Source organism: Bufo bufo, chromosome 6, assembly GCF_905171765.1.
Source record: "Bufo bufo chromosome 6, aBufBuf1.1, whole genome shotgun sequence".
NCBI lineage: Eukaryota > Metazoa > Chordata > Amphibia > Anura > Bufonidae > Bufo > Bufo bufo.
In genome coordinates, this window is record NC_053394.1 from 347445407 (window position 1) to 347462373 (window position 16967).

The 16967-nt window shown below is 40.6% G+C and overlaps 1 protein-coding gene across 2 annotated transcripts in view; it reads left to right on the forward strand.

Moving 5' to 3' along the window:
- The window catches only part of LOC121006008 (protein 4.2-like), a 42470-nt gene extending 27281 nt beyond the window's left edge, over positions 1-15189 (forward strand). For both annotated transcript variants that reach the window (XM_040438887.1, XM_040438886.1), the window contains exons 12-17: positions 489-622; positions 745-905; positions 9225-9497; positions 10921-11075; positions 11158-11291; positions 14860-15189. In XM_040438887.1, the coding sequence (XP_040294821.1) occupies positions 489-622; positions 745-905; positions 9225-9497; positions 10921-11075; positions 11158-11291; positions 14860-15028 (1026 nt within the window). In that variant the 3' untranslated portion in view covers positions 15029-15189. The remainder of the gene's footprint in view (positions 1-488; positions 623-744; positions 906-9224; positions 9498-10920; positions 11076-11157; positions 11292-14859) is intronic.
- Positions 15190-16967: the final 1778 nt, after the last annotated feature.

Below are 16967 nucleotides of genomic sequence, written 5' to 3' on the forward strand. Positions count from 1 at the left end.
CATATCCCCTGTAAAGTCTGCCCTAATACTGCCATAGTGGAGCACTCGCCATTAGAACAGTGACCCCAGACTGTCCTCGAACCTATACCCTACCCTAACATGCACCCTAATGCTATTGAAATACCATCTAAGCTCCTCCGACACGTTTCACCTGATTCGGCTCATAAGGGGGTGTGGTGGAGCAGGTCAGGGCAGTGTGGCTAGTCAGACCACAGCCTCTCTGACAGGCTAGCTAGGGTTTAGTGATAGATATTCTCTGCAGTGGCTGAAAGATAATGTCCCGATTCAATGACAATCCACCACTATTTACTTACAGTTCCCCAAGGCAGGGTATTTGATATTGGGTTAATTAAACCATGCAACAGCTTTGACCTATATCGTTCTCTTGGGTGTATATAATACATCACATACCCAACCAAAAAAACTTTCCCATTTTCCTACTCATCTACTAAAGCAATGTTTCTTAGATCTCTTCTTTACTATAACAGATGCCCAAGGTAGCTGTGCAGTTTCAACCGATAACAGCCATGGTTGCTTTATCCAACCCCCTAAAGGAGACTCTGAATGAATGTTGGATAAGAACATCAGGCAAAGGACTGCTGCATGGAGAGAAGATCTATAGGTACTTAAATGTTGACTTGGGTCTACAGACTTTCCAAAACCAACTCAGCAATGCATTGTGTTACATCTGGTATATGATAACTAGTATTACTGATAACAGTATGTAAAACTACTACTTTATAGATGCAAAGATGTGTTACCTGGAGACAAATTACTCTACCCACTTACCTTCATTCCAACACAAGTTGGTGATCAGAGGCTCTATGTACAGCTTCACAGTGACAAGCTTGGTGTTATCAATGGATTCCAAGGCCTACAAGTGTTATCCTGTGATGTTCAAGGGTGTAAGTAACTACTCACTTTCCTACCTAGAGATATATTAAAGATGGGTTGGTCACTTTCTGGTTATTGTTGACCAGTGTGTTTGTGAGATGATTATATGTCACTTACTAATATAGCCTTTGTTCAAATTCTGCACCATTTTCTATATTTTATAAGGTATGCCCCCTTGTTTACAGAGTCTTTTGTGCTGTCCACACAGAGGTCCTGTCCCTAAGATGGCCACTGGTGGACGGTCATGTGACCAGGTAAATCACCCCCATGTGATGTCTCCTCCATTCAGACACACTGCACCTGCTCTAAACTCTCAATAGAACAAGTACAGATGGCAACATACTAAATCATCAATAATGATGAAGCAAATGTGTGACAATATATAACAACACCAAATAGACAAAGGGACAAATTTTTATTAAGTAATTAACATTACAGAAGACATAAAAATAATAATAATAGCAGCAGTAATGCAGACAAGCGCTACGACAAGCAACTCATTTGCCGGATAGAGGGTGTGCCTGATCCTAGTACAGGGGGAACATAAATGCCGCAAAAGCAGGCAAGATTAGAACAATCCCCACTTAAATATAAAGAATCCCTATTAAATACATAAGACTACACTAATATGAGCAATTATGAGGGCCAGCTAGAAAGCACCTCCAACAAAAAAGCCCATAGGCAGTATAACAACAAACATTAGTAGTAATAGCAAGCATGTAAAAACAGCAACATATTACCTGTCGGTGGGTAATAATTCAATTATGAATTATTAATTATGGTCATAAAAATAATTAACCATAAAAAAATTAAATTTATAAAATTTGTCATAAATTCTTAAAATCATGACCTGGTGAATTGTAGACAACCTAATTGATACAATTCACATCTGAGTCCGACTATTTCCTCAGATAAATAAGTTCTTTTTGACGTGAGATGACGTTAATGATAAAATGTAGTTCTGCATTATACAATAATACACAGGTATTGTAAAAATATGCAGATTTATTGGTTACAAGGTTATAAACATATATAAGTAATAAACACAATGATACATGCAAATGAATATATATAGTGTTAATATAAAGCATTACAAGCTTAACAATACATGTGAGTGGAAATAACTCGTCACATTATAACAAAGCTATTATTAGGTTAGGATATCAAAATATGAACATAAGTTATATATATTACTTCTGTTCAGAGAAAACCTCATGATATCAGGACGGGCATGTCTAATCCTAGACATCAATATAGAATGCTAAATACATTCTGCCCCCCTCTAACCAACTACACATCACATGACTTCAGGCATGGGCAAATCCATCCGAGGATATAACTTAGAAGAGATAACTGTATCCTTCTGCCCCATCCTGGACTATTTTCACATACATGACTTTGGTAAGACTATTTAGACAAATAACAGGGATCTAGGATTTTGCTAGACCATATCTTAAATGGGAAGGACTTGAAGTAAGTCCTTCTTGTGGGAATCCATCACTTAGCTTGGCGAAGAATGTTCCATCAATATAATATATATATATATAAGCAATTATTTAATGCTTTGCTAGATTATGAGTCCAGATTCTTCTGCAGGTAGAATGAAGCCTCACAATATCCTAAAACTACATCTCAATATGGAGATGATCAATTAATTTAATTATTTATTTATTCGCCAATCTAGATGGTATAATTTCACCCACACTATCAAATTAGTCTTAATAAAATGAAATATCATTTTCTGTGTCTCTTACCAAGTCCTAGTAGGAATCTCACTTCTGCTCCTAGGAAAGCTGGGTGGTCCATCATAGCACATCTCACCATGGCTTTCATCTTGATAGACCTCAACTTCTCCTCTCCTTCCTCCTTTCTCCTTCCTTCTCTCTTTCTCTTACTTTCTCTCTATGGCTTATGATCCCAAACTTATCAGTTAGCCACACCTTCCTAGTTTGGGAACTTTCCAATCATTGTCGGATGGGCGTGACCATTGATAAAATGTGACATCATAACCCTACCCAGAATGCATTTTTGCTACTGTTGTAATGTCACCTACTGACACATAGGTGGCACTGCTGTATAAGCTATTTGCATCATAGTATAAAGGGTTAACTTATATAAGTCCGAATATACATTTTGACCTTAGAAGCTTTAATTCAAAGCCATAGGGATTAATTCTGACACTTGTAGCAATTAGAGACAGACCTCTAGGCGTCTCTTTTGAATGTTTTTCACACTTAATTTATGGATCGTAAATGGCTTGTTTTCTCAGAGATATCAGTACCTCCTCTGTCATACCAAAGATGTGATTAATTGTTACAAAATACACATCTTCACAGACACTCTTCTAATGAGAAATAAATACAATATACTGGATACATGTTGTCTTCGTAACATATAACAATATAATATAAAGTAATATATATATGTCCTACTGATTGTCTTATGCTAAGGACTAACTAAGGCTCAATAAATGAATACATACATATTATATATTTTGCTTCATTAATAAATGCCTAATTGTATAGGTAATTATCACCAGCTGCACAGAGCTTATCTTTTACTCCCGTCATAAATTTAAGTAAGTAAACAAGGAGACATCTTCTCAGACTGGTATATTCATGAGAAGAATAACATTAAGCTTTGTGTGACCTTAATTTGGCCTACTCAAGACATACAAAATTGCAACTATAGTCGAGCATGGCTCTTAAAGGCAACGAACATCCATTTTGACAATAATGAATTGGATATCAATGCATTTACCTATGAAAAGGCCCAACAAATCCCCCCTTTTCAGCATATTCAATTTCGTTATTAGAAGGTTGAATAGGCTGAAATGCAATAAAGGGCTAAATGCTCCAAATCATTATGGATTGGGGAACGCAAGTTTTACCTTGGAATAAATTTATCACAACTTTGTGTGTACTTTTACGACACAAGTCTAACGCACAAACTTTATGATTAGTTAAACTACAAGTAGGTTTCGTTCCTCGTATTAGTGATAAACGCACCGGTTTATAGAACGCATATTATACAATTGTTTCGTTCTTTTTTTATGACCACTGTAGAGAGAAAGACGTTTCGGTCGTTTTCTGGACTTTCTGGAAACGTGTCTCTAGTTAAGATCTTTCTTTGGTCCTCTAACTTAATAACGTTGCTGCTAAAATGAAAAACTGGAAGTAATAGCTTCCTGGCTTGTCAGCCACTTGGCAACTCGAATTAGCGAGCGGTGCTTGGCATCATATCGTCATGTCTGCGATCTCGAATACTTTGTCATGTTGTAATGGTGTGATGTACTTTTGCAACGGCTGTCGAATCTCCTGGGGCTCTGCCCACTTGTCCCTCCTGGATACATCTTGGATACATCTGGGTTGGCTCCGACTGGACGTCTCTTGCGTCACGGATAGCCTTGACCTCAGGTTCTCTTGGTTCCGGATATAAAGACTTTTAGGATTCCGCCATCTGTCCTTCCATCTACACGTGATCCCATCTTGGGCCATCATCTAAGCTTAAGAAAACAACAGACAGTATGAGCAACAACGCAGCAAAAACTTATCAAACATATACCTGCCTATTTTAGGCCTTTGACTTATGCCATACTTTAGCCAGCAGCAAGTTGAGGACTTTTATGTTTTTTTTTTTTTCATTGAAAAACAAACTACAGGGTATCATGAATAGATAAAACTATTCTTCCTGTGCTAGGCTAATATAGCCTTAGGTGTTATGCCTATTTAGGATAATAACCCAATCAATACTTTGAGACTACCTCGAAACAGAGTAATATATATGCGTCCATATATCTGCATGGAATACAGTGACGACAAGTTAGTCACAATTGATAGACAAACAATATGGTTAGTATAACTGTTCAGTCTCTTTTCAGTCATACAATACCACCACCAATCATATGAAATTTATGATGTGTCTCCATCTTCAAATTTTTGATTTTTCAATCTTAGTTCATCTCTTGGCATTTTTAGCACTGAAATAAAACTCTACACAAACATTATGTTAATGATCCTGTGGAAAAAATTGATTAGTAATCAATATCAATCATTTATTGATTTGCTATAATTATTAATTTAATGAAGCGGTTTGCTTCGTTTACTGGACATTCCTATGTCAGCAAAGTATTAAATAACTTTTCTTTTACTCTTTATTCACTTTATGAGATAAAGAATTTACATTCAATGAAGTTGGGAGAATCTTACTCTTCCTTTCCATTAGGCTGACTTAAGAAATCAGCTCGCAGCGCAGCTCTGCGACCTCTGACCTTTTCACTGACATGTATCTAGATTTAGGAATGTGCTCATCACCCCTCCCTTAGGAGACTTTTTAAGGCAATTAGGGTTAGTTAACAGAGCTATTTAAATACAGTTTTGCGCTTTTCACTATTAAAACAACTTAGCAGGTTTTAGGTACTCTGCTTAAAAATAATAATTCACAAACAGATTAAAAAAAAATCTGAAATGATTAACCAGAGATGATATAAAAAAACAATTCCCCCCTTAGGGGATTATCATATCTGCGGCAATTGCAAAATGTACATTAGGATCCTATAAGAAAGCATGGTTACATTAGCATACATAGCAATTAACCTGTTTAAAACTTTTCTCTTATAGATTCTATTTATCAATAACATTGGGTCAGACTTTATGTATAAAGTTCCTCTATTATCCTGTAACGTCCTGAGCTACTAAACTCAACCTCCCTGTATATGGGGGTAAATCTCCAACTATGGGAGTTAACTGGCCAGGAATTAATAGGAAGGTTCCTGAGTCAAACAAAGGACTAGAACCGGACCCTGTACCGCCTAGGCTAATGAGACCTATATCTGTTCCCTATCTTGGGACAATTTACTATTAATTTCTGGCGATACAAAAACATCAATTATGTTTAGCATAGACAAACAACTCCTGAGTTGATTTACATGTCATGCACTGGTTGCATTCGTGTAATAACACTTTACTGCAACAACTCATCTGCGGTTCTGGTATGGGCTTAACCCCTTCAGTACCAGGACATTAATTTTGAATATGTATATACCACGCCCTTCTAAGGGTTGTAAACCTGATCTGGCTGTAGCATTCTAATGCCAGCAACAATATACATGACAATTTATCATTAACATGTCATCTCATCAATCATATCTCACTGGGGCCTCCATTTATGTCGGTGGGTAATAATTCAATTATGAATTATTAATTATGGTCATAAAAATAATTAACCATAAAAAAATTAAATTTATAAAATTTGTCATAAATTCTTAAAATCATGACCTGGTGAATTGTAGACAACCTAATTGATACAATTCACATCTGAGTCCGACTATTTCCTCAGATAAATAAGTTCTTTTTGACGTGAGATGACGTTAATGATAAAATGTAGTTCTGCATTATACAATAATACACAGGTATTGTAAAAATATGCAGATTTATTGGTTACAAGGTTATAAACATATATAAGTAATAAACACAATGATACATGCAAATGAATATATATAGTGTTAATATAAAGCATTACAAGCTTAACAATACATGTGAGTGGAAATAACTCGTCACATTATAACAAAGCTATTATTAGGTTAGGATATCAAAATATGAACATAAGTTATATATACATTACTTCTGTTCAGAGAAAACCTCATGATATCAGGACGGGCATGTCTAATCCTAGACATCAATATAGAATGCTAAATACATTCTGCCCCCCTCTAACCAACTACACATCACATGACTTCAGGCATGGGCAAATCCATCCGAGGATATAACTTAGAAGAGATAACTGTATCCTTCTGCCCCATCCTGGACTATTTTCACATACATGACTTTGGTAAGACTATTTAGACAAATAACAGGGATCTAGGATTTTGCTAGACCATATCTTAAATGGGAAGGACTTGAAGTAAGTCCTTCTTGTGGGAATCCATCACTTAGCTTGGCGAAGAATGTTCCATCAATATAATATATATATATATATAAGCAATTATTTAATGCTTTGCTAGATTATGAGTCCAGATTCTTCTGCAGGTAGAATGAAGCCTCACAATATCCTAAAACTACATCTCAATATGGAGATGATCAATTAATTTAATTATTTATTTATTCGCCAATCTAGATGGTATAATTTCACCCACACTATCAAATTAGTCTTAATAAAATGAAATATCATTTTCTGTGTCTCTTACCAAGTCCTAGTAGGAATCTCACTTCTGCTCCTAGGAAAGCTGGGTGGTCCATCATAGCACATCTCACCATGGCTTTCATCTTGATAGACCTCAACTTCTCCTCTCCTTCCTCCTTTCTCCTTCCTTCTCTCTTTCTCTTACTTTCTCTCTATGGCTTATGATCCCAAACTTATCAGTTAGCCACACCTTCCTAGTTTGGGAACTTTCCAATCATTGTCGGATGGGCGTGACCATTGATAAAATGTGACATCATAACCCTACCCAGAATGCATTTTTGCTACTGTTGTAATGTCACCTACTGACACATAGGTGGCACTGCTGTATAAGCTATTTGCATCATAGTATAAAGGGTTAACTTATATAAGTCCGAATATACATTTTGACCTTAGAAGCTTTAATTCAAAGCCATAGGGATTAATTCTGACACTTGTAGCAATTAGAGACAGACCTCTAGGCGTCTCTTTTGAATGTTTTTCACACTTAATTTATGGATCGTAAATGGCTTGTTTTCTCAGAGATATCAGTACCTCCTCTGTCATACCAAAGATGTGATTAATTGTTACAAAATACACATCTTCACAGACACTCTTCTAATGAGAAATATATACAATATACTGGATACATGTTGTCTTCGTAACATATAACAATATAATATAAAGTAATATATATATGTCCTACTGATTGTCTTATGCTAAGGACTAACTAAGGCTCAATAAATGAATACATACATATTATATATTTTGCTTCATTAATAAATGCCTAATTGTATAGGTAATTATCACCAGCTGCACAGAGCTTATCTTTTACTCCCGTCATAAATTTAAGTAAGTAAACAAGGAGACATCTTCTCAGACTGGTATATTCATGAGAAGAATAACATTAAGCTTTGTGTGACCTTAATTTGGCCTACTCAAGACATACAAAATTGCAACTATAGTCGAGCATGGCTCTTAAAGGCAACGAACATCCATTTTGACAATAATGAATTGGATATCAATGCATTTACCTATGAAAAGGCCCAACATACCTAAGATAAATGGGATCACCAGAGGATCAGGCCCTGAACCGACAAAGAGCGCACCCCGACGTACGTTTCGCCTCCATTCTTCAAGGGGCGTATATAGTTGTACTCACTAACCATCTAATATACCCTAGTTAATGGAGATAGAATGCAGTTCAGCTGTGCACAAACCAATCATTGTATACCAAGCAGGACCTGGTAAAAGCTAGACCAATCAGCGATGGCCGCGTCATCTCGCGAGACAACGCGAAGATGACATCAGCCATCGCATGACCCGCCAAAACCAAGTACAGATGGCAGGTGCAAATTGAAAGTACCTAGGCGATCATTAGTGCAGGACATTCTTCTATAATCCAGGACAATTAGCCATTACTGCTGTGGGAAGCCATTTTTCATCCACTTATTACCCAATGAATACAGAAGACAATTTGGTTGTTGTATTGCTGCCATTGTAACGATACTGCCGGTAATATTACCTACCCCAAGTATGCATGTGTGCTAAACAGGGAGAAAGCCGCTGCCACACCACTAAAAGCATTGGATTTCCTCATGCCTGGCCCTTCCCTCTCCCAACATGTGCTGTTGGGGAGAGTCAGGAGGTCCCACCAAAATTGGGAAGTTTAGACAACATTCATCTAATGTGTAGGGCATGCTGTAGATATAAATGTATGTTCAGCAATAAAAAATTAACAAATCTCATATGTTATTAGGGGACTATTATTTATGCAAGCTGGAAGACAATTGAAGATTTTGAGATCCTACAGTAACTTCATACTGTTTTTTCTGCTGCCCCCTGTGGTAATCTAAGCTTCTGAAAGCTGGGGAGGAACCTTATAATTTAGTTCAAAAGCACATTTCAGGTCCATCACAACTGGAGGTGGTTTCCAGTTCATAACATATTTTTTTTTAAAAAAGCTAAAAGGATGGTATGGAAGACATAATCAGTGACAGAAAGAGGTGCCAGGCTTCCAAATATGGAGAAGTGGATAGCAGTAGGGTAAAGTGCCCATTGGAAATGAAGCTGAAGTTCCTTGCCATACAGTTCAGGTGTACAGTATATGTCCATGATATCATGTAGAAGTCACTGGGAATTGAGTCATTGTAAAGACATGTTCCTTTTGACAGGGTCTACTCACCACTGGGAGGAATTCCATAAAATGACAGAAGACAGCTCCAGGGATCGATCTTATGATGATGCTCTTCTTTCTCTCGGCATCCGAACATTGGAAACAGTCTTATTTGGGCAAGACGTACCTATTACTATGAAAGTGTCCAACCACAGCCAGAGAAAGAAGAATGTGAGCGTGTTCCTCTATGCTCAGTATCTAGATGACAATGGAATTGGATGCCCATACTTCTGGACCGAACGGTCTGAATTGTCTTTACAGGCAAACCAAGGTAACTTCTCAACAGGCGGGTGCCTAAAACCTCCACAGCATTCTCAAAGAGACACTACTCTGAGGCAACAGAACATTAAAGGGTCACTGAGTTTTCAGAAAACTTTTTATATGCCATAGAGAAATATCAAACGTTTGGATCGGTGGGAGGGAGCCTCATTGCTCGAAAGAGTAGAGAGGAGGGGTTGCATTTCACACTCGTGAGATGGGCTTATAGACTTTCTATGGAGTCAGTCTCACTTGCTCTCCTGCGGCCAGGAGAGAGCATGATATGTCACAGCTTCTCTCTCCTCATTCTACTGATCGTGTGGGTCTCAGCACTTGAACCCCCAGTGACAAAACTTTTGATATGTCTCTATGACAAACGTTTTCTGAAAACTCAGTGACCCTTTAAAGGGATTCTTCCAAGATAAAAACTTCCGCAAGACAGTGTCCATAGTCCCGAATTCCTCAAATGAATGGAGCAGCAGTTGAGCACATGCACCTGCATGTTGCTGCTACTCCATTTATTTTCTACGCGGCAGCCAGAGGTGCGCTATTTATTCAGGGAACTCTGGACCTCATTCTCATGATCGGCGGGGGTCCCAACTGACAGACCCGAAATAGTCTCATATCTTGACACAGCTCTGTTATAGAGAATCTGTCATCAGGGCCTTATAGAGCTTAGATTTTGATAGTATTGTGCTTTAGCAGGTACTATTGCGCCCGTTTCCCTACGAAAGTCATATGCACATACAGCACCACTTGGTTGTGGCTGCAACCAACTGGTGCTTCCCAGGCAATCAGACATCATATCGGTGCTATATTATATAGTGAAAGATTCCCATAGTTGGTAACTGTCCCAAATTTGCCGGGACTGCCCCTGATTTTCAGAAACAGTCCCGTCAAATTTGTGCTGTTTTGGGTCGATAATAGGTGTGGCTAATACAAACTCCACCCATAAGTGGGTGTTCCCTGGTAGAGTCAGGGTGTTCCCAGGGGTGTGGCTTAGATGCGCCGATTTTACGAACTGAAAGGTTGGTAAGAATAGATTCCTTTGAAATAAGGTTTTCTGGTCCAAAAAGTCACGTTTCAAATTCCATTTTAAGGAATACCGAGTTGATATTGGGGATTCGCCCTTGTTTGTAAGCCAATGTAGAGGGTGGCTTCAGACAGCATTTTTGGCTATGGAGGACCTGGCATGTCTGAGTATTACACAGTGACACCCTATTGATTTTAATAGGTCCAGATCCTATGGTTCTCTAATGGGCCAGTCTGACCCAATTTACTTGCTATATATGCAATTGAATGTTCCTCAGTCATAATAAAGGACCTCCCATACTTACCCAATGATCCCTTTACCCATTTCTCACAATAAATGAAATCCCCTCCTGTACGTTACGTGTATTAACTCTTTATTGGTGACTGTAATTTTCTGCCCTTAGACAACACAGTGAAAGCTCAGATTCATCACCTGGAGTATGCAGTGTCTCCATCAGAAACCAACGTGATCCGACTCATAGGCCTTGTTAAAGATGTGATTGGCACACATTGTGCAAGCAAGAAGCTGATCATACTTAAACCAAAGGTGGTGATCAAGGTAAGCAGTGGCTGCTATAAATACGTTTATGACATTCCAGAATGGGAACATCTTAGATATTAAACTCTCCACCTATCGACAGATGCCAAAGGAGGCGTTACAGTACCGTCTCATCACAGTCACAGTCAGCATCACAAACCCACTGGAGGAGAAACTAGAGGGCTGCCTTATAACAATATCTGGAGAAGGACTCATACACAAGGAAAGATCATATAGGTAAGTGGATCTGGTCTAAGACTGACCAAAGATAGCTGTGTATAAGTGCCACCTTGCAAGTAGCTGGGTTCCCTGAGCGATTCGCAGGTTAACACAACCACAACCCCAGAATCGAAAAAAAATCCAACGCTGGTGGAAATCATGCAATATATTTTTGCCTCAGCCTTATGTCTCCTCCACACGTCAGTGATTTGGAACCAAAACCAGTTGTGGCTCTAAACACAGAACAGGTGCAGATCTTTCCCTTAGACCTTATGTCTGTGGAGGCTCCAATCATGGTTTTGGCTCACAAAGACTGATGGAAATCACTGACCAAAACACTGACGTGTGAATGAGGCTTTATTCTGAGATGCTCACTGGACAACTCAGTGTCTTTGGTTTTCCACCAATTAGATATTGGTGATCTATCTTTCCGATAAGTCATAAATATCAGATTGGTGGAATTTTGACACCCAGCACCCCCACCAGTTAGCTGTTTTTGGCAGCCAACAGAAACTAAAAAGCAACAGTGCCAGAAGCAGTGGACCGTTCTGATATTAAAGTCCTATCTGGAGGATAGGCCATCAATATCTAAAGGATGGAAAACCCCTTGAAAGGGAACCTGTCACCTCCCAAAACCATCCCAAGCCGCCAGCAGTACCTGCGTGTATCCAGCAGCGTGTTTCGGATGACGCCTTTCTTCCTGAAGGCAGATGCAGCAAAAGTCTTTAATCCCCTTTCCCGCGCGATTCTCTAGTCATGCTTGAAGTCAAGGGGGCAGCGGCCTCGTTGCGTCAAGTCAAGGTAACCACGCCCCCTTCCCTGCCCCAGTCACAGCGAAAGGGCAGGGAAGGGGGCGTGGTTACCGTGACTGGAAGCAAGGACGCCGCTGCCCCCTTGACTTCAAGCATGTGTGGAGAAGCGCGCCGGGCAGGGGATAAAACGTTTTCAGAGCTTTTGCTGCATCTGCCTTCAGGAAGAAAGGCGTCAGCAGAAACCCACTGCTGGCTACACGCAGGTACTGCTGGCGGCTTGGGATGGTTTTGGGAGGTGACCGGTTCCCTTTAAGCTGTAAATTGTGTATTATATACATCTATCTAGTGCTAATATTAAGATTTCCACCCAAAGCTGAAGGTGTCTTGTTTTGCCCAATTCAAATTTCACTATTTTGCAAATTGGAATTTAACACTCATTAAGATGCATAGTGCAAATTGATTCACCAGGGCCGAGACTCACATTTGATGAATTTAAAGTGTCTATAAACCCTTTTTCCCCACAAGCGTAAGACAATAAACCTTGTAATTTATCTCGTTAAATCCAGCAACATTTGCATAATGTTTTATATAATAACTGCTCAGGAACTCTGCACTCACTGAAAAAGGTCAGCGATGAGAAAGTGTACTGAATTTTCTGTCTCCCTGTGAGGAAACAGGGTATCCGGTCTGCAGACCACAGATAGAAGCAGAAGCACTACTCCAACATTTCAAGGGAATTCTTAGTTGTAATATCCCTTATAAAATTCACTCTGTTATAGACTTTAAATGAAGTTCTCCTGCCTAAGGATGGACCAGATGACTGACCAAAGTATTTAGACTGGGTGGACATGAGAAGTTCCCCCAGGACACTGATCAGGACCCACCCATTTATTACAAGCAAGCACCGAATTGTGGAGTGGGAACAGGCTGCAGTGCTCCTTAGTGTGCAGTCACCAAACACTGTATGGAGCCTCTATGAAGCTATACCTCTGTAAGAACAGGCACACATGAGCGAGTTCAATGTGAGAAACTCATAAGAAAGTGTTAGGCCCCTTTCACACGAGCGAGTTTTCCGCGCTGGTGCAATGCGTGATGTGAACGCATAGCACCCGCACTGAATCCTGACCCATCCATTTTAATGGGTCTGTGTACATGAGCGCTTTTTTCACGCATCAGTTCTGCGCTGTGTGAAAAAAACGCAGCATGTTCTATATTCTGCGTTTTTCATGCAGTCCTGGCTCTATAGAAGTGAATGGGGTTTTAGTGAAAAACGTGTGGATGTGTGGATGCGATGCGTTTTTCACTGATGGTTGCTAAGAGATGTTGTTTGTAAACCTTCCGGTTTTTTTTATCACGCGCGTTAAACACATCAAAACGCATTGCACCTGCACGGAAAAAACTGAACGCAATCGCAGACAAAACTGACTGAACTTGATTGCAAAATGGTGCGAGTTTCACTGAACGCATCCGGACCTAATCCGTCACGCTCGTGTGAAAGAGGCCTTAGTGCGAGTTCCCGTTCTGTCCTCCGCTCCTCTGACAGGATCGCAGAGTTAGGCCTCTTTCAGACAGGCATTGCGGGAAAATGTGCGGGTGCGTTACGGGAACACCCGCGATTTTTCCGCGCGAGTGCAAAACATTGTAATGCGTTTTGCACTCGTGTGAGAAAAATCGCGCATGTTTGGTACCCAAACTCGAACTTCTTCACAGAAGTTCGGGTTTGGGATCGGGGTTGTGTAGATTGTATTATTTTCCCTTATAACATGGTTATAAAGGGAAAATAATAGCATTCTGAATACAGAATGCATAGTACAACAGCGCTGGAGGGGTTAAAAAAAATAATAATAAAATTAACTCACCTTAGTCCACTTGATAGCGCTGCCCGGCATCTCCTTCTGTCTCCTTTCTTCAGGACCTGGGTAAAGGACCTGTGGTGACGTCACTCCGGTCGTCACATGGTCCATCACATGATTCATCACCATGGTAAAAGATCATATGATGGATCATGTGATGACCGGAGTGACGTCACCACAGGTCCTTTACCCAGGTCCTGAAGAAAGGAGACAGAAGGAGATGCCGGGCTGCGCTATCAAGTGGACTAAGGTGAGTTAAATTTTTATTTTATTTTTTTTAACCCCTCCAGCGCTATTTTACTAAGCATTCTGTATTCAAAATGCTATTATTTTCCCTTATAACCATGTTATAAGGGGAAATAATAATGATCGGGTCTCCATCCCGATCGTCTCCTAGCAACCGTGCGTGAAAATCGCACCGCATCCGCACTTGCTTGCGATTTTCACGCAACCCCATTTACTTCTATGGGGCCTGCGTTGCGTGAAAAACGCAGAATATAGAGCATGCTGCGATTTTCACGCAACGCACAAGTGATGCGTGAAAATCACCGCTCATGTGAACGGCCCCATAGAAATGAATGGGTTGGTATTCAGTGCGGGTGCAATGCGTTCACCTCACGCATCGCATCCGCGCGGAATACTCGCCCGTGTGAAAGGGGCCTTAGAATTGTGCAGTAGGCCGTCTGAATGAGGCCTAAGGCAAAAATCAGAGGCAGAAAAAACTTCTACCATTTTACACTGTGTGCCCAAGTTTTTACCATTAAGGTCAATAGGGAAACTGTTGTTGTTTTGATTGTGGGATTAGCAGCTGAAAATGCCAATTTTTCCGCTGCTGAATCAGTGGCAGATTTCAGCCATGTGAACATACCCCTAAGGCTAGTTCGTGTTTAACTTTTGTTCTTCATATACACACACCAGTAAGCATTGTCTGACAATATTCACAAGTTATTTCCTAACTCTGCATCATCCGTTCCGATTTAGATGTGATACTATTGACCCAAATACAACTGGGCACTGCACCATCACCTTTTCTTCAAGCCAAAGTGGTGTCCGAAAACTGCACGTGAGATTTGACTGCAGACAGTTTCGTGATGTGACGAGCTGCCATGATGTAGATGTTCTCCAAACTGATATTCTACCCGTCAAGTGAGGACGAGGAAAAAGCGACCATACCGAACAACCGTCTGCAATATAGTCCTGGACCTAACCTATATAGCTCTGAATTCTACAGTTTTCAAAACCAGCACCTGCATCTGAATACTTTTGTAATGTCATGTAATAAAATATTTAGTAAAGCCACTGAGCTATTCAATAAAATGTGTCTGTATAGCGACACCTGCTGTTTGTTCTTTTTCTTATTTCTTTGTCCTGCCCACTGAGGTCGCACATGCTCAGTTTCATCCTCCAATGCCTCCTGAGCTGTCATAGGGAGAGAGCTGCAGCAGAAAGGACACAGCCCCTGAGCCGTTGCAGAGAGGACACTGCCCTTGAGCTGCCATCTTGATATAAATCTAGCAGAGCAATGAATGTGGAGATCTCTGGATCCATGTGAGGTACAGAGATGGTCCTACTTTTGTTAGAAAGAGATTGTCATGGACTGTATGATTTTCATTTTTAACATCAATAATGGGATAACTCCTTTATTATGATAGGCCATAACATTATATTTTAAAGGTGTCCAAGTAGTGGGAACGGGACAGGGGTCACATGCTCCAGATCTTCATGTGAACAGGGCTGTGTCGTAGTTCCCTGTAAAGCAGGGTGGCCGGGAGTGCTGTTGTCCTGAGGAGCAGTGCTTTACTAGCGAAGCGTCAGAGTCATTCTGACGATAGGTGGGGGTTTCAGAACTCACACCCCCAATGATTAAGTGATTGAATAACTATGGTCTGAAACATCTTTAGTATGCTGAAAAATATATTTAAGGGGGATTCCCATCTTAGACATTTCTGTTATATTCTGTGGATAAACATCTGATAGATGTGGTCCCACCTCTGTATCTCCAGAACAAAGGTCTATTGACCCCTGTCCCAGATCTGCTGTGAGTGGCAAGTTGCCCACACAGGCACGGAGAGTCATTGGGAGTAACTCTACAGTTTATTTGCATGCCATTTTGTGTGTTAGTGGACCATTTTGCATATAGCTTAGCTCTTCAATAATAAGTATTAGGAAATGGCATTTATAGCAAAATCCTACTGTATCCATACTGGCAAATATGTTCCATGCATGCGTCATGTAAAGATCCTGAGTCATAGGAACGCTCTGTACAAAACAGAAAGGCTCCGTCGCATCTAGAGCCGCTCCCCCACAGACTACATCGTGTCTAGCGTGCCCCCCCCCCCCATCACAGACTCTGTCTCATCTAGTGCAGCGAGGTGGATGAAGCAGGATTCAGAGAATGCTAAAGAATAATAAAAAAAGATAACGCCCGTGTCTTGCGCCATCCCCCACTTCCTGGCTGGCTGTGTGAGGGCTCTTTCACACGAACGGATGTCGTGCGGGTAATCCGCTGCGTGAAAGAGAGCCAAGCCCCGTTCCGGACAGCAGAGACACGGAGCACTGGCATGACTGATAATGCTCCGTGCCTCTCTGGGATCTTTTTACTACAAAATCACAGTGACAACTTTATCTCACTGTGATTTTGTAGTAAAAAGGTCACAGAGAATTATCCATCATGTTAATGCTCCGTGTCTCTGCTGTCCAGAGCAGGGCCTGGCTCTCTTTCACGCAGCGGATTACTCGCACAGCATCCGCTCGTGTGAAAGAGCCTTGAGATGTCTGTGTGCGGTCCATTCTCCCAAACAGAAACCCAAGGGACCCCATTATAGCCAAAGGGATCTCTTAGGCTCCGTTCCTGTGGGTTATGTGCCGTGCAGAGGAAATACATAACAGAGCAGAAAAACGGAAATAAATAGCGCTGGTGTGAAAACGTCCCGAGGCTAAATTTGCTAAATATTTTGTTACCAGTGGAAAGGAAACGTTGAGAGAATAGTCTGATCATGCAATATTTCAACCGATTCTACTGCAGTTTGATTGTCATGTCGACACATTCCTATGGGTGTCACCGGCCATCTATCCAGCTGTTTGGTCAC